Source organism: Salvelinus alpinus, chromosome 2 (assembly GCF_045679555.1).
Source record: "Salvelinus alpinus chromosome 2, SLU_Salpinus.1, whole genome shotgun sequence".
Classification (NCBI taxonomy): Eukaryota; Metazoa; Chordata; class Actinopteri; order Salmoniformes; family Salmonidae; genus Salvelinus; species Salvelinus alpinus.
Window position 1 is genome coordinate 24,690,894 of NC_092087.1, and position 15,271 is coordinate 24,706,164.

At 43.3% G+C, this 15,271-nt stretch overlaps 1 protein-coding gene across 2 annotated transcripts; it reads right to left on the reverse strand.

Moving 5' to 3' along the window:
* Positions 1 to 125: 125 nt before the first annotated feature.
* LOC139557311 (scm-like with four MBT domains protein 1) lies at positions 126 to 14,223 on the reverse strand. 2 transcript variants are annotated; one of them, XM_071371958.1, is made up of 21 exons: positions 14,132 to 14,223; positions 11,328 to 11,385; positions 11,116 to 11,210; positions 10,771 to 11,014; positions 10,504 to 10,592; positions 10,079 to 10,331; positions 9,840 to 9,937; positions 9,521 to 9,622; positions 8,893 to 9,037; positions 8,702 to 8,784; positions 8,456 to 8,582; positions 8,089 to 8,202; positions 7,875 to 7,917; positions 7,680 to 7,747; positions 7,442 to 7,581; positions 5,857 to 5,966; positions 5,505 to 5,680; positions 3,495 to 3,625; positions 3,195 to 3,416; positions 2,558 to 2,686; positions 126 to 1,245 (listed from the first exon to the last, which is right to left on the reverse strand). In XM_071371958.1, exons 2-21 carry the CDS (start codon positions 11,350 to 11,352, stop codon positions 1,105 to 1,107), a joined length of 2,535 nt encoding a protein of 844 aa, XP_071228059.1. In that variant the 5' UTR covers positions 11,353 to 11,385; positions 14,132 to 14,223; the 3' UTR covers positions 126 to 1,104. The 2 variants fall into 2 exon arrangements, with proteins under 2 accessions (XP_071228059.1, XP_071228049.1); XM_071371948.1 differs by having other exon boundaries at positions 3,495 to 3,673.
* Positions 14,224 to 15,271: the final 1,048 nt, after the last annotated feature.

The following is a 15,271-nucleotide window of genomic DNA, read 5'->3' on the forward strand; positions in this document are numbered from 1 at the left end:
AAGACCTAAGCCTGTGTTTACCACACACCTTATTTTTTTACATTTATCCAAAAACCCTACAAAAACGACATTTTCCCATAGGTTTTGTCCAATGAACCATGGCAAAAAGAGGCCATTACTATTGCTCTCTATTGGGATGAGATTCAGGCTTTAATTCCACATTCTCTTAAAATAGCAATCATATTCAACAAACATATAGACAAAATCAAATGAATAAATTCCACAGTTTTATCTCCTGTAAGAGTAATAGATCTCAATGGCAGAGACAGGTAAATTAGGGGAAATAAAACACAAACACAGCAATGACAGCTAGAATGGCTCCCGAAAATAAAGCACACACAGTAGTCCACCAATGGTTGTAGTTAAAAGGTAAAACTATACAAATATATAAAGGGTCACAAAAGGTCCCAATATTTGGTTTATACTTATTTGAATTTTGCTCCAAAAACACCTACATCTTAATGCTTTACTACAGGCCCTAGATAATGTCTTCAATATTAGATGTTAAAATCCCTCTCTGAGAAGACGAAAAGGCTGTCAAGCAGTGGGGATTGCTCTTTCTGTGTGTTTCCAATCTCAAATGTATGTCTACATTTTGAAATAAGACCTTTGCACAGATACTCTCAAAGCAAATATGTTTAGTAGAAAATCAGGCTATTACCATTAATCACCCTATTGCACTAGAAGAGCTTTTAAATATGTACACTATATACAAATTCACCCTGCTATGTACACTTTACATACCGCGATATAGTACATGGTTTATTTGTCTTTGTGCTTAAATCCTTGCATTGTCAACGCTTGTCAAGTTGATTAAATGAAACCAGGAGTCATTTTGATATTGTGGGTGAGATAAACCTGAACATGAATATCTATGTTAAGGTGTCTTTACCTAGAATACAACGAGACAGAACCCTTTCTGACCATTACACAGTAAAAAACAGGAAAAAATGAAAGTCTTGATCCATCTGATGTCCATGCATGACTGCTGCTGTTGTGCTGGGCCTGGGTGCAGGGTCCAAAGGATGTCCAGCTGGAAATCAGTTATGGAGTCATTTAATGTTACTGACTGTATGTAATGTTTATTTCGTTCAGAATCCTCAGCTATGTAGCAAATTTCTGGTAGAATTCAAGTTTGACCCTTTCGATATGGTGACACAGCTTTATGGCTGGTCCCAGTTTCAGGTCCATACACTCCTGCAGTGTGGGCAGGTTGAGCAGAAGCAGAGCCTGTCCATCAATCTCCTGAAAACACAAGCACGGCCATGGAGTTAGACAACAATAGTCATGGATTTAGGCCACAGTGTACACCAGTGCTTGACTTGGGATGGAAAAAGTGCAGGAGCTGTCTTTTTCCAAGTCGGTCCATTAGACTACGTTCACCGAAATTCACAAATGACATTATACTATAGAGACCTCTGATTATTCACCGTTAATGGTTTATACACATTTTCCATGACTTCTCCATGACTTTTAACCACATGTGTATTACTATTATTATAGTCTACATGAAAAAGTTAAGCATTATTGACACTCGAAAGCTGCTGTGTCTGATCCCATGTAGACCTACCACCTCCTGCCGTTGTGCCCTTGATCAAGGCACTTAGACCCCACATAGAACTGCACTGTTAGTCACATGTGGTCAACCCTCTATCTGGAGAGCTCCTGGGTGTGCAGGCTTGGCTTTTTCAACATTACAAACAAATACTTTTGTCTTTATAAAATGATTCCCTCATTCAATATATCAGGGATCAAATGGATAAGGTAGCCTACTTCAAAGCAAGGTATCTAACTAGACATGTTAATATATAAGGCTCAAATATTCATGTTTTGGAGGAGATCTATGCACAGCAAGTTATTTGTCAATTAGGCTATTATTAAAATATTTTTTAAGTTGTCGCAATTACATGGCTACTATTTAATAGAGGAGAATCACAGCTTTCCAACTACGCAGATTTATTTAGGCTCTACAGTGCCGGTAGAGCATACCTGCTGCTGAAATGTCACGCTCTCTCTCCTCGGGCAACGGCCCACTCGCACTGGCACATACAAAGCACCACAGACATACACTGAAGGGTCATTCCGATAATGGCTGATATGTAATTTTTTAATTGATTGATCATATTTTAAAAAATTTGCTTTCATGAATTACATAAACAACAATTATGAAACTAATTTCCATGACTTTTCATGACTTTACAAACCCTAATTTTCAATCTGCATAATCTTGAACAGCCTACTGTCACTCACAGATTCACAGACTAGCCACAAATAAACTTGAACAAAGAGTAATCAGGAAATGAATGCTCACTCTCCATTGCTATTCAATGAAGATCACGCCTTCATTCCGATTTGACCAACCTTTTTTGACTTGGTGTGTGAATCTGGGCCAGCAATAGGTTACTTTGTTTTTATAACGGTGCCGGTACGCAATTCCCACAAAATTAGAAGTGCCAGTACGGCATTCCAGACAGATCCGGCCCAAGTCAAGCACTGCTTGTTATACAGTCGAGATAATGATTCTGTGTGTGTGTGTATGTGTGTGTGTGAGTATTACCTGATCCAGGAAAATGCGTGCCAGGGGAGCACAGTCGGTGGTCCTGATGAAACACACCACATCAGTCACACTCCACTCCAGGGGACTGGTGTCCAAACACAGTTTCTGGGGAGCCTCACCTCTCGAGCTCTGCAGAACACAGAGATGCAGTTAATTAATTCATCATACTATATATAGAGACGGGTTGGCTGACAACGTCACATAAAGCAATGCGCACACTTCAATGGGGCAGAAGGTTGTGTGATGTGATTCTGGATGGCCATTTAGCTAGCAACAATGACAAGAAGCTGCTATGTGGGGAATCGTAGGTGGCTCGTTTCAGCTAGTTTGATCTTGTTCTTGATACCATGTCTTGTTTTGAGGTGTTTTGACTGATGTCTATGCTAATATGGCTAAAACTTGCAAGCTAGCTAACCAACAACTGTAACAATGTATTTGAGGGACAACAAGTGCTCATTGTGCAAATGTATTTATGTTTTCAATAAACATTGGAAACGAAATATAGTTAACATGTTATCAACAATCTAAGCCAAACTGTCAGTTTTGCCCCATAGTTGTGCACGCATCGGTTTTGTTGCAAAACACCTAACCGTCTATTCACAGTGAACAAACAAAAAGTAAAGTTACAGTAGTCTACCTTTGGTGAAGGTGGGTGGTTCTCATCATCAGAGTAAGATGGGGAGCGAGGTTTCCTGCGTTTTCGGGTTGGTCTGGGCGTTGCAGGAGGAGAGGGGGATGGGGTGGGTGGTTGAGACTTCCCAATGGAATATTCTGAATCGTCCTGATCATCCTGGAGCTCAGAGCCAGTATCGTCACTCAGAGAGTTCTCATCATCCAGATCCTCCTCATCTCCACTGCCCTGTGTTAGAGAAAGGGATGGTTCAGTTTAAAGATATCTGGATGTGAGTGTGTGTGTGTGTGCGAGTGTGTCTGTTACCTGTGGTGACCCGGCAGGTGTGTTGTCTAGTGAGGCTGAGGAGCGTCTCTTCTTATGGACAAATAGTTGCTTTCTCCTCTTCCTCCTTCTACCTCTTCTCTTCACCCCTCCTTCTAGGTTAGAATGCCCCCCTGGTGGGCGGCCCACTCGTTTACATTTCTTCTTACCATAGTAATAAGCTGCAGAGAACACATCAATACTCCAATCTCAGTCCTCCTAAGCATTCTGCAGCCAATGCTTTATAATCAACATACACAGTGCATTTGGAAAGTATTCAGACCCCTTGACTTTTTACACATTTTATTGCGTTACTGCCTTATTCTAAAATATAATAAATTGTTTTTTCCCCTCACATAAATTTACACACAATACCCCATAATGACAAAGCAAAAACAGTTTAGACATTTTTGCAAATTTATAAAAACAAAAAAACCTGAAATATCACATTTACATAAATATTCAGAACCTCTACTCAGTACTTTGTTGAAGCACATTTGGCAGCAATTACATCCTTGATTCTTCTTGGGTATGACGCGACAAGCTTGGCACACCTGTATTTGGGGAGTTTTTCCCATTCTTCTCTGCAGATCCTCTCAAGCTCCGTCAGGTTGGATGGGGAGCGTCGCTGCACAGCTATTTTCAGGTCTCTCCAGAGTTGTTCAAGTCCGGGCTCTGGCTGGGCCACTCAAGGACATTTAGAGACTTGTCCCGAAGCCATTCCGGCGTGGTCTTGGCTGTGTGCTTAGGGTTGTTGTCCTGTTGGAAGGTGAACCTTCGCCCAAGTCTGAAGTCCTGAGTGCTCTGGCAGAGTTTTTCATCAAGGATCTCTCTGTACTTTGCTCTGGTCATCTTTCCCTTGATCCTGACTAGTCTCCCAGTCCTTGCCGCTGAAAAACATCCCCACAGCATGATGCTGCCACCACCATGCTTCCCTGTAGGGATGGTGCCAGGTTTCCTCCAGACGTGATGCTTGGCATTCAGGCCAAAGAGTTCAATCTTGGTTTCATCAGACCAAAGAATCTTGTTTCTCATGGTCTGAGTATCCTTTAGGTGCCTTTTGGCAAACTCCAAGCGGGCTGTCATGGGTCTTTTACTTAGGAGTGTGTTCCGTCTGGCCACTAAAGGCCTGATTGGTGGAGTGCTGCAGAGATGGTTGTCCTTCTGGAAGGTTCTCCCATCTCCACAGAGGAATGCTGGCGCTCTTTCAGAGTGACCATCGGATTCTTGGTCACCTCCCTGACCAAGGCCCTTCCTCCCTGATTGCTCAGTTGGCCGGGTGGCCAGCTCTAGGAAGAGTCTTGGTGGTTCCAAACTTCTTCCATTTAAGAATGATGGAGGCCACTGTCTTGTTGAGGATGTGCAATGCTGCAGCAGGTTTTTGGTATCCTTCCCCATATCTGTGCCTCGACACAATCCTGTCTCAGAGCTCTACGGACAATTCCTTCGACCTCATGGCTTGGTTTTTGCTGACATGCACTGTCAACTGTGGGACTGTATATAGACAGGTGTATGCCTTTCCAAATCATGTCCAATCAATTGAATTTACCACAGGTGGAGTCTAATCAAATTGTAGCAACATCTCAAGGATGATCAATGGAAACAGGATGCACCAGAGCTCAATTTAGAGCTTCATAGCAAAGTGTCTGAATATTTATGTAAATAAGGTATGTCTGTTTTTTATTTGTACAAAAAAAAAAAATTGAGTTAAAAAGCTTTTTTCGCTTAGTCATTACGGAGTATTGTGTGTAGACTGATACATTTTAATCAATTTTAGAATAAGGCTGTAACGTAACAAAATGTAGAAAAAGTCAAGGGGTTTGAATACTTCCCAAATGCACTGTAGCTGCATAACGAAATACACATAAAACAGACACTGCGTCCCCTATTTGTTGATTCCCCTCCTTACATATCAGCAATGATTGCCTCTTTATCTCCATAACACCTGATTTCTGAACACCAGGTTTTACTCATATGTATTTGATTTAGAGCAATTGAGTAGGTCACACGTACTGTATTTGGTCTTGGTGAGCACAGAGCAGTTCTCTGAGCAGCGCTCCAGAACCATGCGAGGTCCAAACAGGTTTGGGCAACACTCCAGCTTGATGCAGGTCTTCCTACAGAATTCCGCCACACAATCTGCTGTACGCACTATCTCCACCGTAGCCCGATAACTCTTTCCCTTGTACCTGCCGGTCAAGAACAGATCCTCAGGTTAGCAACGCTAGAAGAGCTTAGCCAATCCCAATACACACTTCAATCATCAACTCAACCACAAACACGAGCAGAAAAGTTTAGATTGAATCTATGTAGAAAGTGCATTTGGTGATTGTAATGACGTTATGATAGAGCATGCGTTCCTCACTTGGCTTTGAGTGTCTCTCCATGGCCGTGCCAGCGGTCCTCCTGGTCCAGCTGCAGCTCCCTGAGCACCCGGCTGGGCTTGTAGGCTGAGTTGATCAGCAGAGTCAACACCTGGACAGGACACAGGGAGATGAAGAGAGACATAAAGGGCTTAGCATGGATACTGTTCCCAGTCTAAGTGGGACGTCAGGAGTGGTCTCTGGGATAGCAAGATTTCGCCCTATTACCAACTGCCCTAAGGAGATTAGAGTAGTTTAGTTTACTTTTTAGTATAATGTAATACAGTTATAACATCATAGTGAACGTATTACCACCACACAGGGAGTGACGAGTCATGACCACAGTCAAATTACCTGTGACCGTTGGTCGCTTATGGGTAGTCTACCCAACTTACTAACGGCCCTCACTAATGGCCTGGTACTCAGCGCTCTATAGTCCCTCTAATTACTTTCTAAACACTTTATGATTGAATTTGAATAATCTGAATGATGAGGACAAATGGTGATGGGAGTTAGAGGTCCCGTTCTGAAATGGACATGGGAAAGCCCTGGACCCAATATGCATCATTACATTTTTAAAACACATTCCGAACTGACCTAAAGACAACGATCAGAAAAGCCAATTATTTTGCTACTTTATTAACCGGTGCTAGGGAGAAAGGGAGCGAGAGACGCACATAGCAAGCAGCTCTAACTACTATGGAGCAAGGGAGGGGCTGTGCGGTGTGTGTGAGTAAGACGCAGCAGGCTCGGGCCACCGGAGGCTAGGAGCACCAGAGCAGGTACAGAGGGAGATAGAGACAGCAACAACTAGTGCTAGTAGACTAACTTTTTGCTAGTTATTTATCACCCATCCGATTGCATAGAAGCCTATCTGCCTTGACTGCATCAAACAGAGAGAAGCAAGCTAACTAGGCTAATTGAGGCTAGCCATAACGCTACTGCGCTTCTCACAGTCCGACAGTTAGCCTACAAATAACAACAACTCCATTCAGATTATAAATAGCAGCCTACTTGTTGGCTTTTGGTCGTTGTAGCCTTTCCTTTTCATTTCACTTTTAATTCTGTCATTTTAATTCCATCTTCCACTGATTAGATATCTCCCAACTTGCTTGCTACACAATCAGAGCGGCAATGCAATTCTCCCTCTCTCTGCGGGAAGCGCAAGGATTAGAGCGCATGCCTTTTTTGCCAACTTTTTCCAAATCATCAATATAGATTCGCATCATGCAGCCCTTATGTTTTTATTTGTATGGTTTGTATACCTATCACAACTAAAGTTACCAATTAACTCTAAATTAAGTGTAGCCTATAGGACCTGTTTCAAATGATCACTTTTACGCTCAACACAATAGCCACTCCTTTCGACTTTTTAAAATGTAGGACTAGATGTTCCAAACGCCCGCACCAGCAGCTTGTAAGCTTGGAATCCCGAAGATGCTTAAGGTGTTTATGTTAATTAAAGGTCAATTAACGTAAGAACAACAGGAATTTGCATGACAGTTACCGACGGACAAAATGTCATGACCGCCACAGCCCTAACATAATGTAGTATGTTTGTTCCAATCCCACCCAGGTGCTCCTCACCTCTTTGAGAACCAGGACACAGTTGCCAGGGCCAACACACTGGGGCAGCTCAGCGATGCGGCCCTTGTTCAGGTAGGGGCCAGAGAAGCAGCGGTGGTTGAAGAAAATCTTGGGACAGCAGTACTTTCCGTTCCCCTGTCCTGTACACAAACACATCACACAGAATGTAAGAGCTGTGCCTCACGTCAGAAACCTTAATAAGGTATTTCTCTGGTATGTCTACATGAGAAACACTCACCAGTCTCTGATTGGCTGGCCAACTGCAGCCTGAGTGTGTCAGGTGTTGTGGATTTGGGTGGTGCTCGGCTATAGGGACAAAGATACAGGTTAGGGGTCAAAGTGCATGAGACTGGAGTGTTAACCAATCAAAAGTGGACAAACAACCAATTACCAGCCAATGATAGATTCCTTCCTTTCCCATAGGCCTACTTACTGTTTCTCAGGCTGCACCACAGCAATCCTCCTCTGCTTTTCAACTGTAAGACAATGTATAATCACCAGTAATAAAACTCTACTGAAACTATACAGAGTACTGTCAAATACGGCGACTGCAATGGTTAAAACTTCCATGCATATTGTGGCATGCTAGTGGCTCCCCTTCAAATTAGAGAGAGAGACACAACGTTATCTTATTTTGGGACACCCACCTTTGGGTTTGATGGGGTACAGCAGGGGGTAACCGTTGGTCTCACACCAGCTGACAGGGAAGATATCCAACGAGTCCACATGAGCTATCAGCTCTGGTATAGCCTGTTTCAGCCCTAGACACAAAGAGACTGATTTAGACCCACAGAACTAATTCATTATCTAATATTAATACCATCAGTGTGCACAACCCCACACTCAAATGGTCCCAGACTAAGATTGAAAAATGCAGGGCCCAGATATGATTATTTTATTTTATTTATGTAACCTTTATTTAACTAGGCAAGTCAGTTAAGAACAAATTCTTATTTACAATGACGGCCTAACCCGGACAACGCTGGGCCAAGATGCGTAGCTACAGGTTCTCACCTTCCAGGCCAAGCCAAATATGTTGCCCTTTGACCTTGGTTACCGTTGCCACGTGAATGTGCTCAGGTGAGAGTGGGTTGACCGCCTCCAACTTCATGGCCTCTTTAAAGCTGTGATCAGACTGTTCCTGAGAGGTAGACAGGGATACATCAGGAGAGAGAGATTATTCATGTCCCCTGTTCACCCATGCTATACACTCATGTTATATAACATGCATTGCTCTATGTAAGACAGAGCTTGACTCACTGTGGGGAAGCAGTGTTGTGGTGCTGCCTCGGCCTCACACTGTTTCAGGTAGTCTGCCCAGTCAAAGTCCTGCCCCTGGTACTCTACACAACCGGAGAGAGAGACGACAATGCAATTAGATAAATCCTAAAAAATAATAACTGAGCACATTTTTAAAAGTAGCTCTGTAAATGTTACTAGCGTTTCATCACCTGGAGGGGGGCTGAGCGGGAGGCCGTTCTTAAGGCTCCACTGGGCAGGAAAGATCCCAGGACTGTCCCTGTGACACAGGAAGGACCCCGAATCATCACCACGGAGACAGTCCATCTTTACTAGGAAGCACTCGTCACTGAACACCTGAAGAGGAGAGGTAGGGTATCACATCACACTCCCCTCTGGGCACAGACATCAAATCAACTTCTATTCCACGTTAGTTTAACCAGTGTGTGCCCAGTGGGTCATGTCTGCTCTATGCAGTATTTACCCTACCCTTGTTCCATAAGCATATCACACCCAAAGCTAGCCTCACATACACTACCATACTGTATCTTAATGATTTCAATTTCTACTTGGTGGGTAGGCTCCCAGAGTTTACATGGGTACTATGTTAGGATTTATCTTAGCAAATCTCTACTCTCCTAGCCCTGAGGTGACCACTGATCTGAGTGGACTGAATATGCAACAACAATATAGCTGAAACTGTTGGGTGGGCTGGAGTGCCTTCACTACAGTACTGCCATCATCCAACCCAGTCATATTAATCATCTCTGGTCCGAGAAGAACGTATTCCGACAATTCTAGGAGCCTGAGGTGAGACTGGGGCAGTAAAGAGGTTGTCACCTTGATAACGGTGGCAGGACTGATGCAGAAAGGGGACATAGGGTCAACGGCCTCCAGTTTCATCCCCTCAGTGAAGCAGTGGGCAGCAATGGCAGGCCGGTCCTGAAGCAGACACGCAGACACACACACACACACACACACACACACACACACACACACACACACACACACACACACACACACACACACACACACACACACACACACACACACACACACACACACACACACACACACACAGTGATGGCTCATTCGATCAATATTGCACTGGTATTCCACAGACCCTTGTAGTGCTAGTACATACTGCTTGTGCCTTTACCTTATAGAACTCTTCAGAGAGGGCCTCATCATGAGGCTGATTACTGATCCTCTGTCTGACCTCCTCCCACTCCTCCTCCGTGTGCAGGGGGACCAGGGCTGAATCAAGCAACCACACACACAAATGATTCTATTAAACAGTAAAAAAAACACAACCTCAGATTTATTCATGAATCATATTTAGCTTTTTGCATCTTGAAACTGAATTCACCCAAGATCTTTCTGAAAAGAGCAGTTTACCTGAAGGAGGCCTGAGGGTGCAGCCGCGCTTTTTGGCCCAGCCAGGTGGGTGGAGGTGGGGGTGCAGGTAGTAGAGCCAGAGGGTGGAGTGTGTATCAGGGAGTCTCTCTGTGCCTACTAGGCGTAGTCTCAGCCTGCCACCCATGTTCTCCTCCACCTCAGCGCCCCACGCCACCCCAGGGTCAACACTGTCCTGCAGCTCCACACTGCAGCCTGGAGACAGCAGGTCCACCGGGTCCTTACCACGCTGGGGCTATAGACACACACACACGAGCACATACGCGTAAGTGCACGGGCACACACACAAGTAAGGACATGCTGGATTACACTCAGCAATACCCTTACTGATACAAAGTGAGTTCAAAACCCTTGCTTATCTGGCATACATTCCCAGTTGTTCCAGTTTATAACTGAGCCCCTCTCACCCCTTCCAGCAGGTTGGCAGGTGCACTGCACTTCTCAGCTAGGGCTTTCTCCAGGAAGCCCTCCCAGTCTGGTTGTTTCTCTCTCACACCTGAGGGGGGCGATGGAGAGACATGGTTACGGAATATAAAAACAAGCTTGGGAAATGTCTTTTAAAAACTCAGGTCTAGATTTCATTGTAATAACCCCCGTACAACTAGTTGGGCGTGGAAGAGATAATTCACAACAGCCATCCCAGTGAGTTCCCTCCCCAGTCCTAGCTCCCTCACCCTCGGGGGGTCTCATGGGTTTGCCCTGCTCCCGGCTCCAGCCCAGGGGGTGGAGGTCAGCCGTCATGATGTCACACCAGAAGTCGGCACGGCGGTCGTCGTGGTAACCTTCGTATCGCAGGAGGAGCAGCTGGCCACAGGTGGTGATGATGGTGGCCACCCAGTAGGGTTGGTCGGTCTCTGAACGCACACACACCTCCAGCTTCATACCTGGAGTCAGACCCGTCTGCAAGCCCTGGTCCACCTGGGGAGAATGATATATGAAAAGCTCTTATAAGGTGAACCATTGATCAACATTGTATGAGTATTGTGTGTGGTTATGAGGAGTGTAAATAGTCTCAGTACGTGTTTGAAGGCATGGTGGGGCACAGACACTGCCCCGTTCTCCTCCAAATAGTCATCCCAGTTAAAGTCAGACACATCCTGACTAGAGTCTCCATCTGCAACACACACACACACAAATACGCACACGCATACACACACAGGTTAATTCTGTTATTTGTGTCAAAAAGCCCTCTCCACCAGTAACAAAGCTGCAGGTCCATGTTGTTACTCACCGGACTCCAGCAACTCATGACTCATGTTGGCTCCTCCTACCGACCAAGTCTAGAAGCTCTGGGGAAGAAAGGAAAGACAGATTATTATCTAGAAAAGTTGGACATCATTCTTTAAATCGGTTTGACAGCCAAAACCAGGAGAGCAAGAAAGCATAGTAGGCTGTTGGTAAAAGTGGCATAGGTGGTCTTAGGGATGTCATTTGAATGTGTCCAGTGCTTACATTTTGTTTTTGGGATGGGGAGGGCGGCTTAGCAAATGGAAGCATAACAAAGTTTAGTTAGTGTGCGTGAGAGAAGAGTGACACAGAGAATATTTAGGTACGTGTTTTGAAAACACAAAATGACCTTGCTAATACAAAATGACCTTGCTAAGTTGCTAAAAGTATGAGAGAGGACTTAATCATTTTTTAAATGCTAAATGAGGCCAAAGATATCTCAAACAGACCACAACTTTGAAACAAAGTTGAGCTGTAGGCCGATAGCCACTCTGTGACAACAAAGAGGATGAACTAACTTAACACAACAAGAGAAATAGCATTTATATACTGGGCATGAGAGAGCATTAGAGATGACAATAGCTGAGAGGTTTGTGTAAAGGATGCGGAGGATAGCTGCTCTGTCACTGCTGCTCCATTCAGCAGGGCTGTCAGGCCTGTCTTTGTCATGTCTGATGTCTCTATTAAAGAGGAGACAGCCATCAGACAGTGTCTCCCTGACCACGGCCCGGACACCACGACCCACGTAACCCAGGATCAGCCCTTCACCCACGACCCTGCTGCCCACACACACACACACACACACACACACACACACACACACACACACACACACACACACACACACACACACACACACACACACACACACACACACACACACACACACACACACACATACACACATACACACACAGCTATCCAGCTGAGGGCCTCATTGTGCTTGAGGTCACACTCACGTCTCAAACACTAGGGAGGATGAAAAGAGCAGCAGAGCCATTTAGCTATTGACAAAGAGCCAGCCCTCAGTGTTGGGCTGCCTTATAATAACTGATTATCTCCCCAAAAATATTTTCAAACTTGTTGATTGAAAGAAAAAGAATGCTTGAAAATGTCAGCAAGTTTTTTTCTCATTATTTCAATATGACATATATGAATGAAGCTGAGAAAAGGAGGGGGTTGATGAGAAATTATTTCTTGATGCTGAAATTTCAGGGAATTCACAGGTCATTCTGTGAAACAAACTGTTACTTAATCACCAAAGTGAACAGGAAAACTAACAACTTCCCCCATGGTTTAATAGAGGCCTACCCAGTACTCACACACACCACCAGCAGACTGGTTGCCTGACTCTCTCTAGCAGAATGCACACTGACTCACCCTGAAAGAGAAACTAGAATGCATACACTAACACACGCTGATCTTTACAACCGCCTCCTAGCAGTTATTGGATCATATGATCAGTGCTTAACATGCCATTGACTGAATTAAGTCCTCTGAGTCACACTGAGTGGTCGCTGGGCAGGAAATGCAAGTTAAAGAAATGCATTGATTGGACACACAAGGGTTTGAGAAATGTACTGTAAACGAAAGTGACGTCTGTTGATGACATGGGTTTATGTCAAGAATAACCTTAGACTAATGGGAGTATTTTCATCAAGTATAACAAGTTTACAACAATATTAGCCTACACGATGTGTTGATGAATCCTTATTGTCAGCAATTAGCTTACACATAGGCTTCTTGTTATTTGAGAGATTGTATTTCAGTGTTGTATGTTGCCATTGTCAAATAGTGGCCGAATGTAACTGTGGTGCCCGAGTGCCCCTCGCACGTCAGAAGACAGTTGTTGTCCCCATAAAGCGCAGTATTGAAACTGTCATTTGAACTGGAATTTTCGTGTTAATGCCCATAGAAGAGCTTGGCCGGCAGAAGTGGAAATCACATTTTTATGCAAAAAACACTTCATATTGATATTTCATCGGCAAGTCAAATAAAACAATGTTGCATTTTAGGCTATATGGCACATCAATTGAAACAATGTTGCAGTTTATAGCAAAAGGTCAATTGAAACAATGTTGCTGCGATTACTCAAGTTGCATAACTGGGAAGTTGGAGTTATAGTTGAGAGAAATAGTCCGTTTAGTGCTTAGATTAGCCTACGTGTAAAATGGCAATGTTTATAGCATCATTTATCTGTTGGGCATACAACAACAATGAAATACAATTAAAATGAAATCTAAATGATTCCTAGGCCTATTTGATTTAAAGTCAAATACACCAGAGTCGTCTATTATAAATCTTGCAACCTTTATTATATAAGAGCGATAAATGGATTAAGTTCAGTAACAACATTTTCGGGGAATTCTCGATAGACGCTTTCAATAATTTTCAAGCTATTAACGCAATAGCTTTGCACAGGCACGAGCGCCGATGATCCAACTTTCACACTGGAACGTGCAATAAAGAGAAGGACACAGAATGCAAGAAAGAACATATTTCATAGCCTCTGTGTTTATTCCATATAGGTCAGTTCTGATGGCAAATGCACCAAGTCGAATGCGGCTGAGTCGGCACATGCTAAAAACGTCTGTGACCAAGTCAAGTTACTGGAACGTCATGGCTTGAGCAATAGGCTAGCTACACTGTAGCGAGCAATAAGGGCGCTTGCACTCGACCGAGCCCGAGTCATCTTTTTTAGAGACGGGAAAAAAGACGCAGACAGCATCAAAATGCATTATATCATATTAAGCTCGTAATAAACAAAATATAGTATGTGAGTATTTGGTTACATAATCTGATTCTTACCAGTAAATAGTTTTTCAAGTCGGTTTTAGATGCCGTCTCTTTCCGCCTAGTCGTTCACGACCTCATTCCAATATGGCACAAACTGCCACTGCGCATGTTCTGCCGCCTATATCCACATTCTAAACCCGGGTAGATAATATTGTCGGCTTTGACAATGAAAAAATGACTAACATCTTCAAACAATACAAATTGACATCTCCAAAACCAGTATTAACAGATGCAAAGAAAAAGAAAAAAATGTTAAATTTTTTATTCAGAAATAGCCTATTTCAGAGGAGGCAAATAATATTAATATTCTTTAACGTTGATTGAGACAGAAGCTTTAGCCTACGTTTGGCTAATTTCCCTATGGATTGAACACTTTGTTTAATCGTTGATATGGATCGCATGCATAAACGACTCACTTTTGTTGAATGGCATTTTTTTTATATAAAAAAAACTGTGAAGGTGATATTGACTTTTGCCTGGAAAAATAAACGCATCGAGATGCTTACATTTGCCTCATTGTTCCGCACATAAATACATATACAGATGAGGAAACTGAAGGATATAATGGAAGAACATAGCAGGCTTTTTTTTCCACAATCAGAAAATCTAAGATTTGATGGGGGGTGTCGGGGACTGTGTGATAATAAGGTGTTTGCGAAATGTTTGGGTGTGGAGCTTTTAGAAATATGCTTTCATAGCAATATGCTTCCAATTTCACGGCGAACCAAATGTGTTTCTCGTTTTGACTAGGCTATATTAAAAGGAGCCCCGTTTGATAAAGGCATATTCTCACGACGACGATGTAGACTAGGCTAAAGATTAATTAATCCTCACAAAAGACCAATCCATTTGGTAGAAAACATTTCTGAGATTTCCGTCCCACAGTCGTTGCGAAAGGAAATGGTATAACTACAATTCAATAAATGTGGCATAAGGAGAATTCATTCAATATGCTTGAATGAATGGCACGAATGGTTTGAACATTAAAACAATTTCTAGCCTAACTTCTTTCCAATTTTACAACGTCGATTTGATCTTTCTTAAAAAAAATGTGTAGTCTAACTACAGACATGATAATAACCTATGAAACAAAGGGGGATATAGTGTAATTTTGAAACATACATGGGCCTATGTAACTTTATGTTGTAGAAA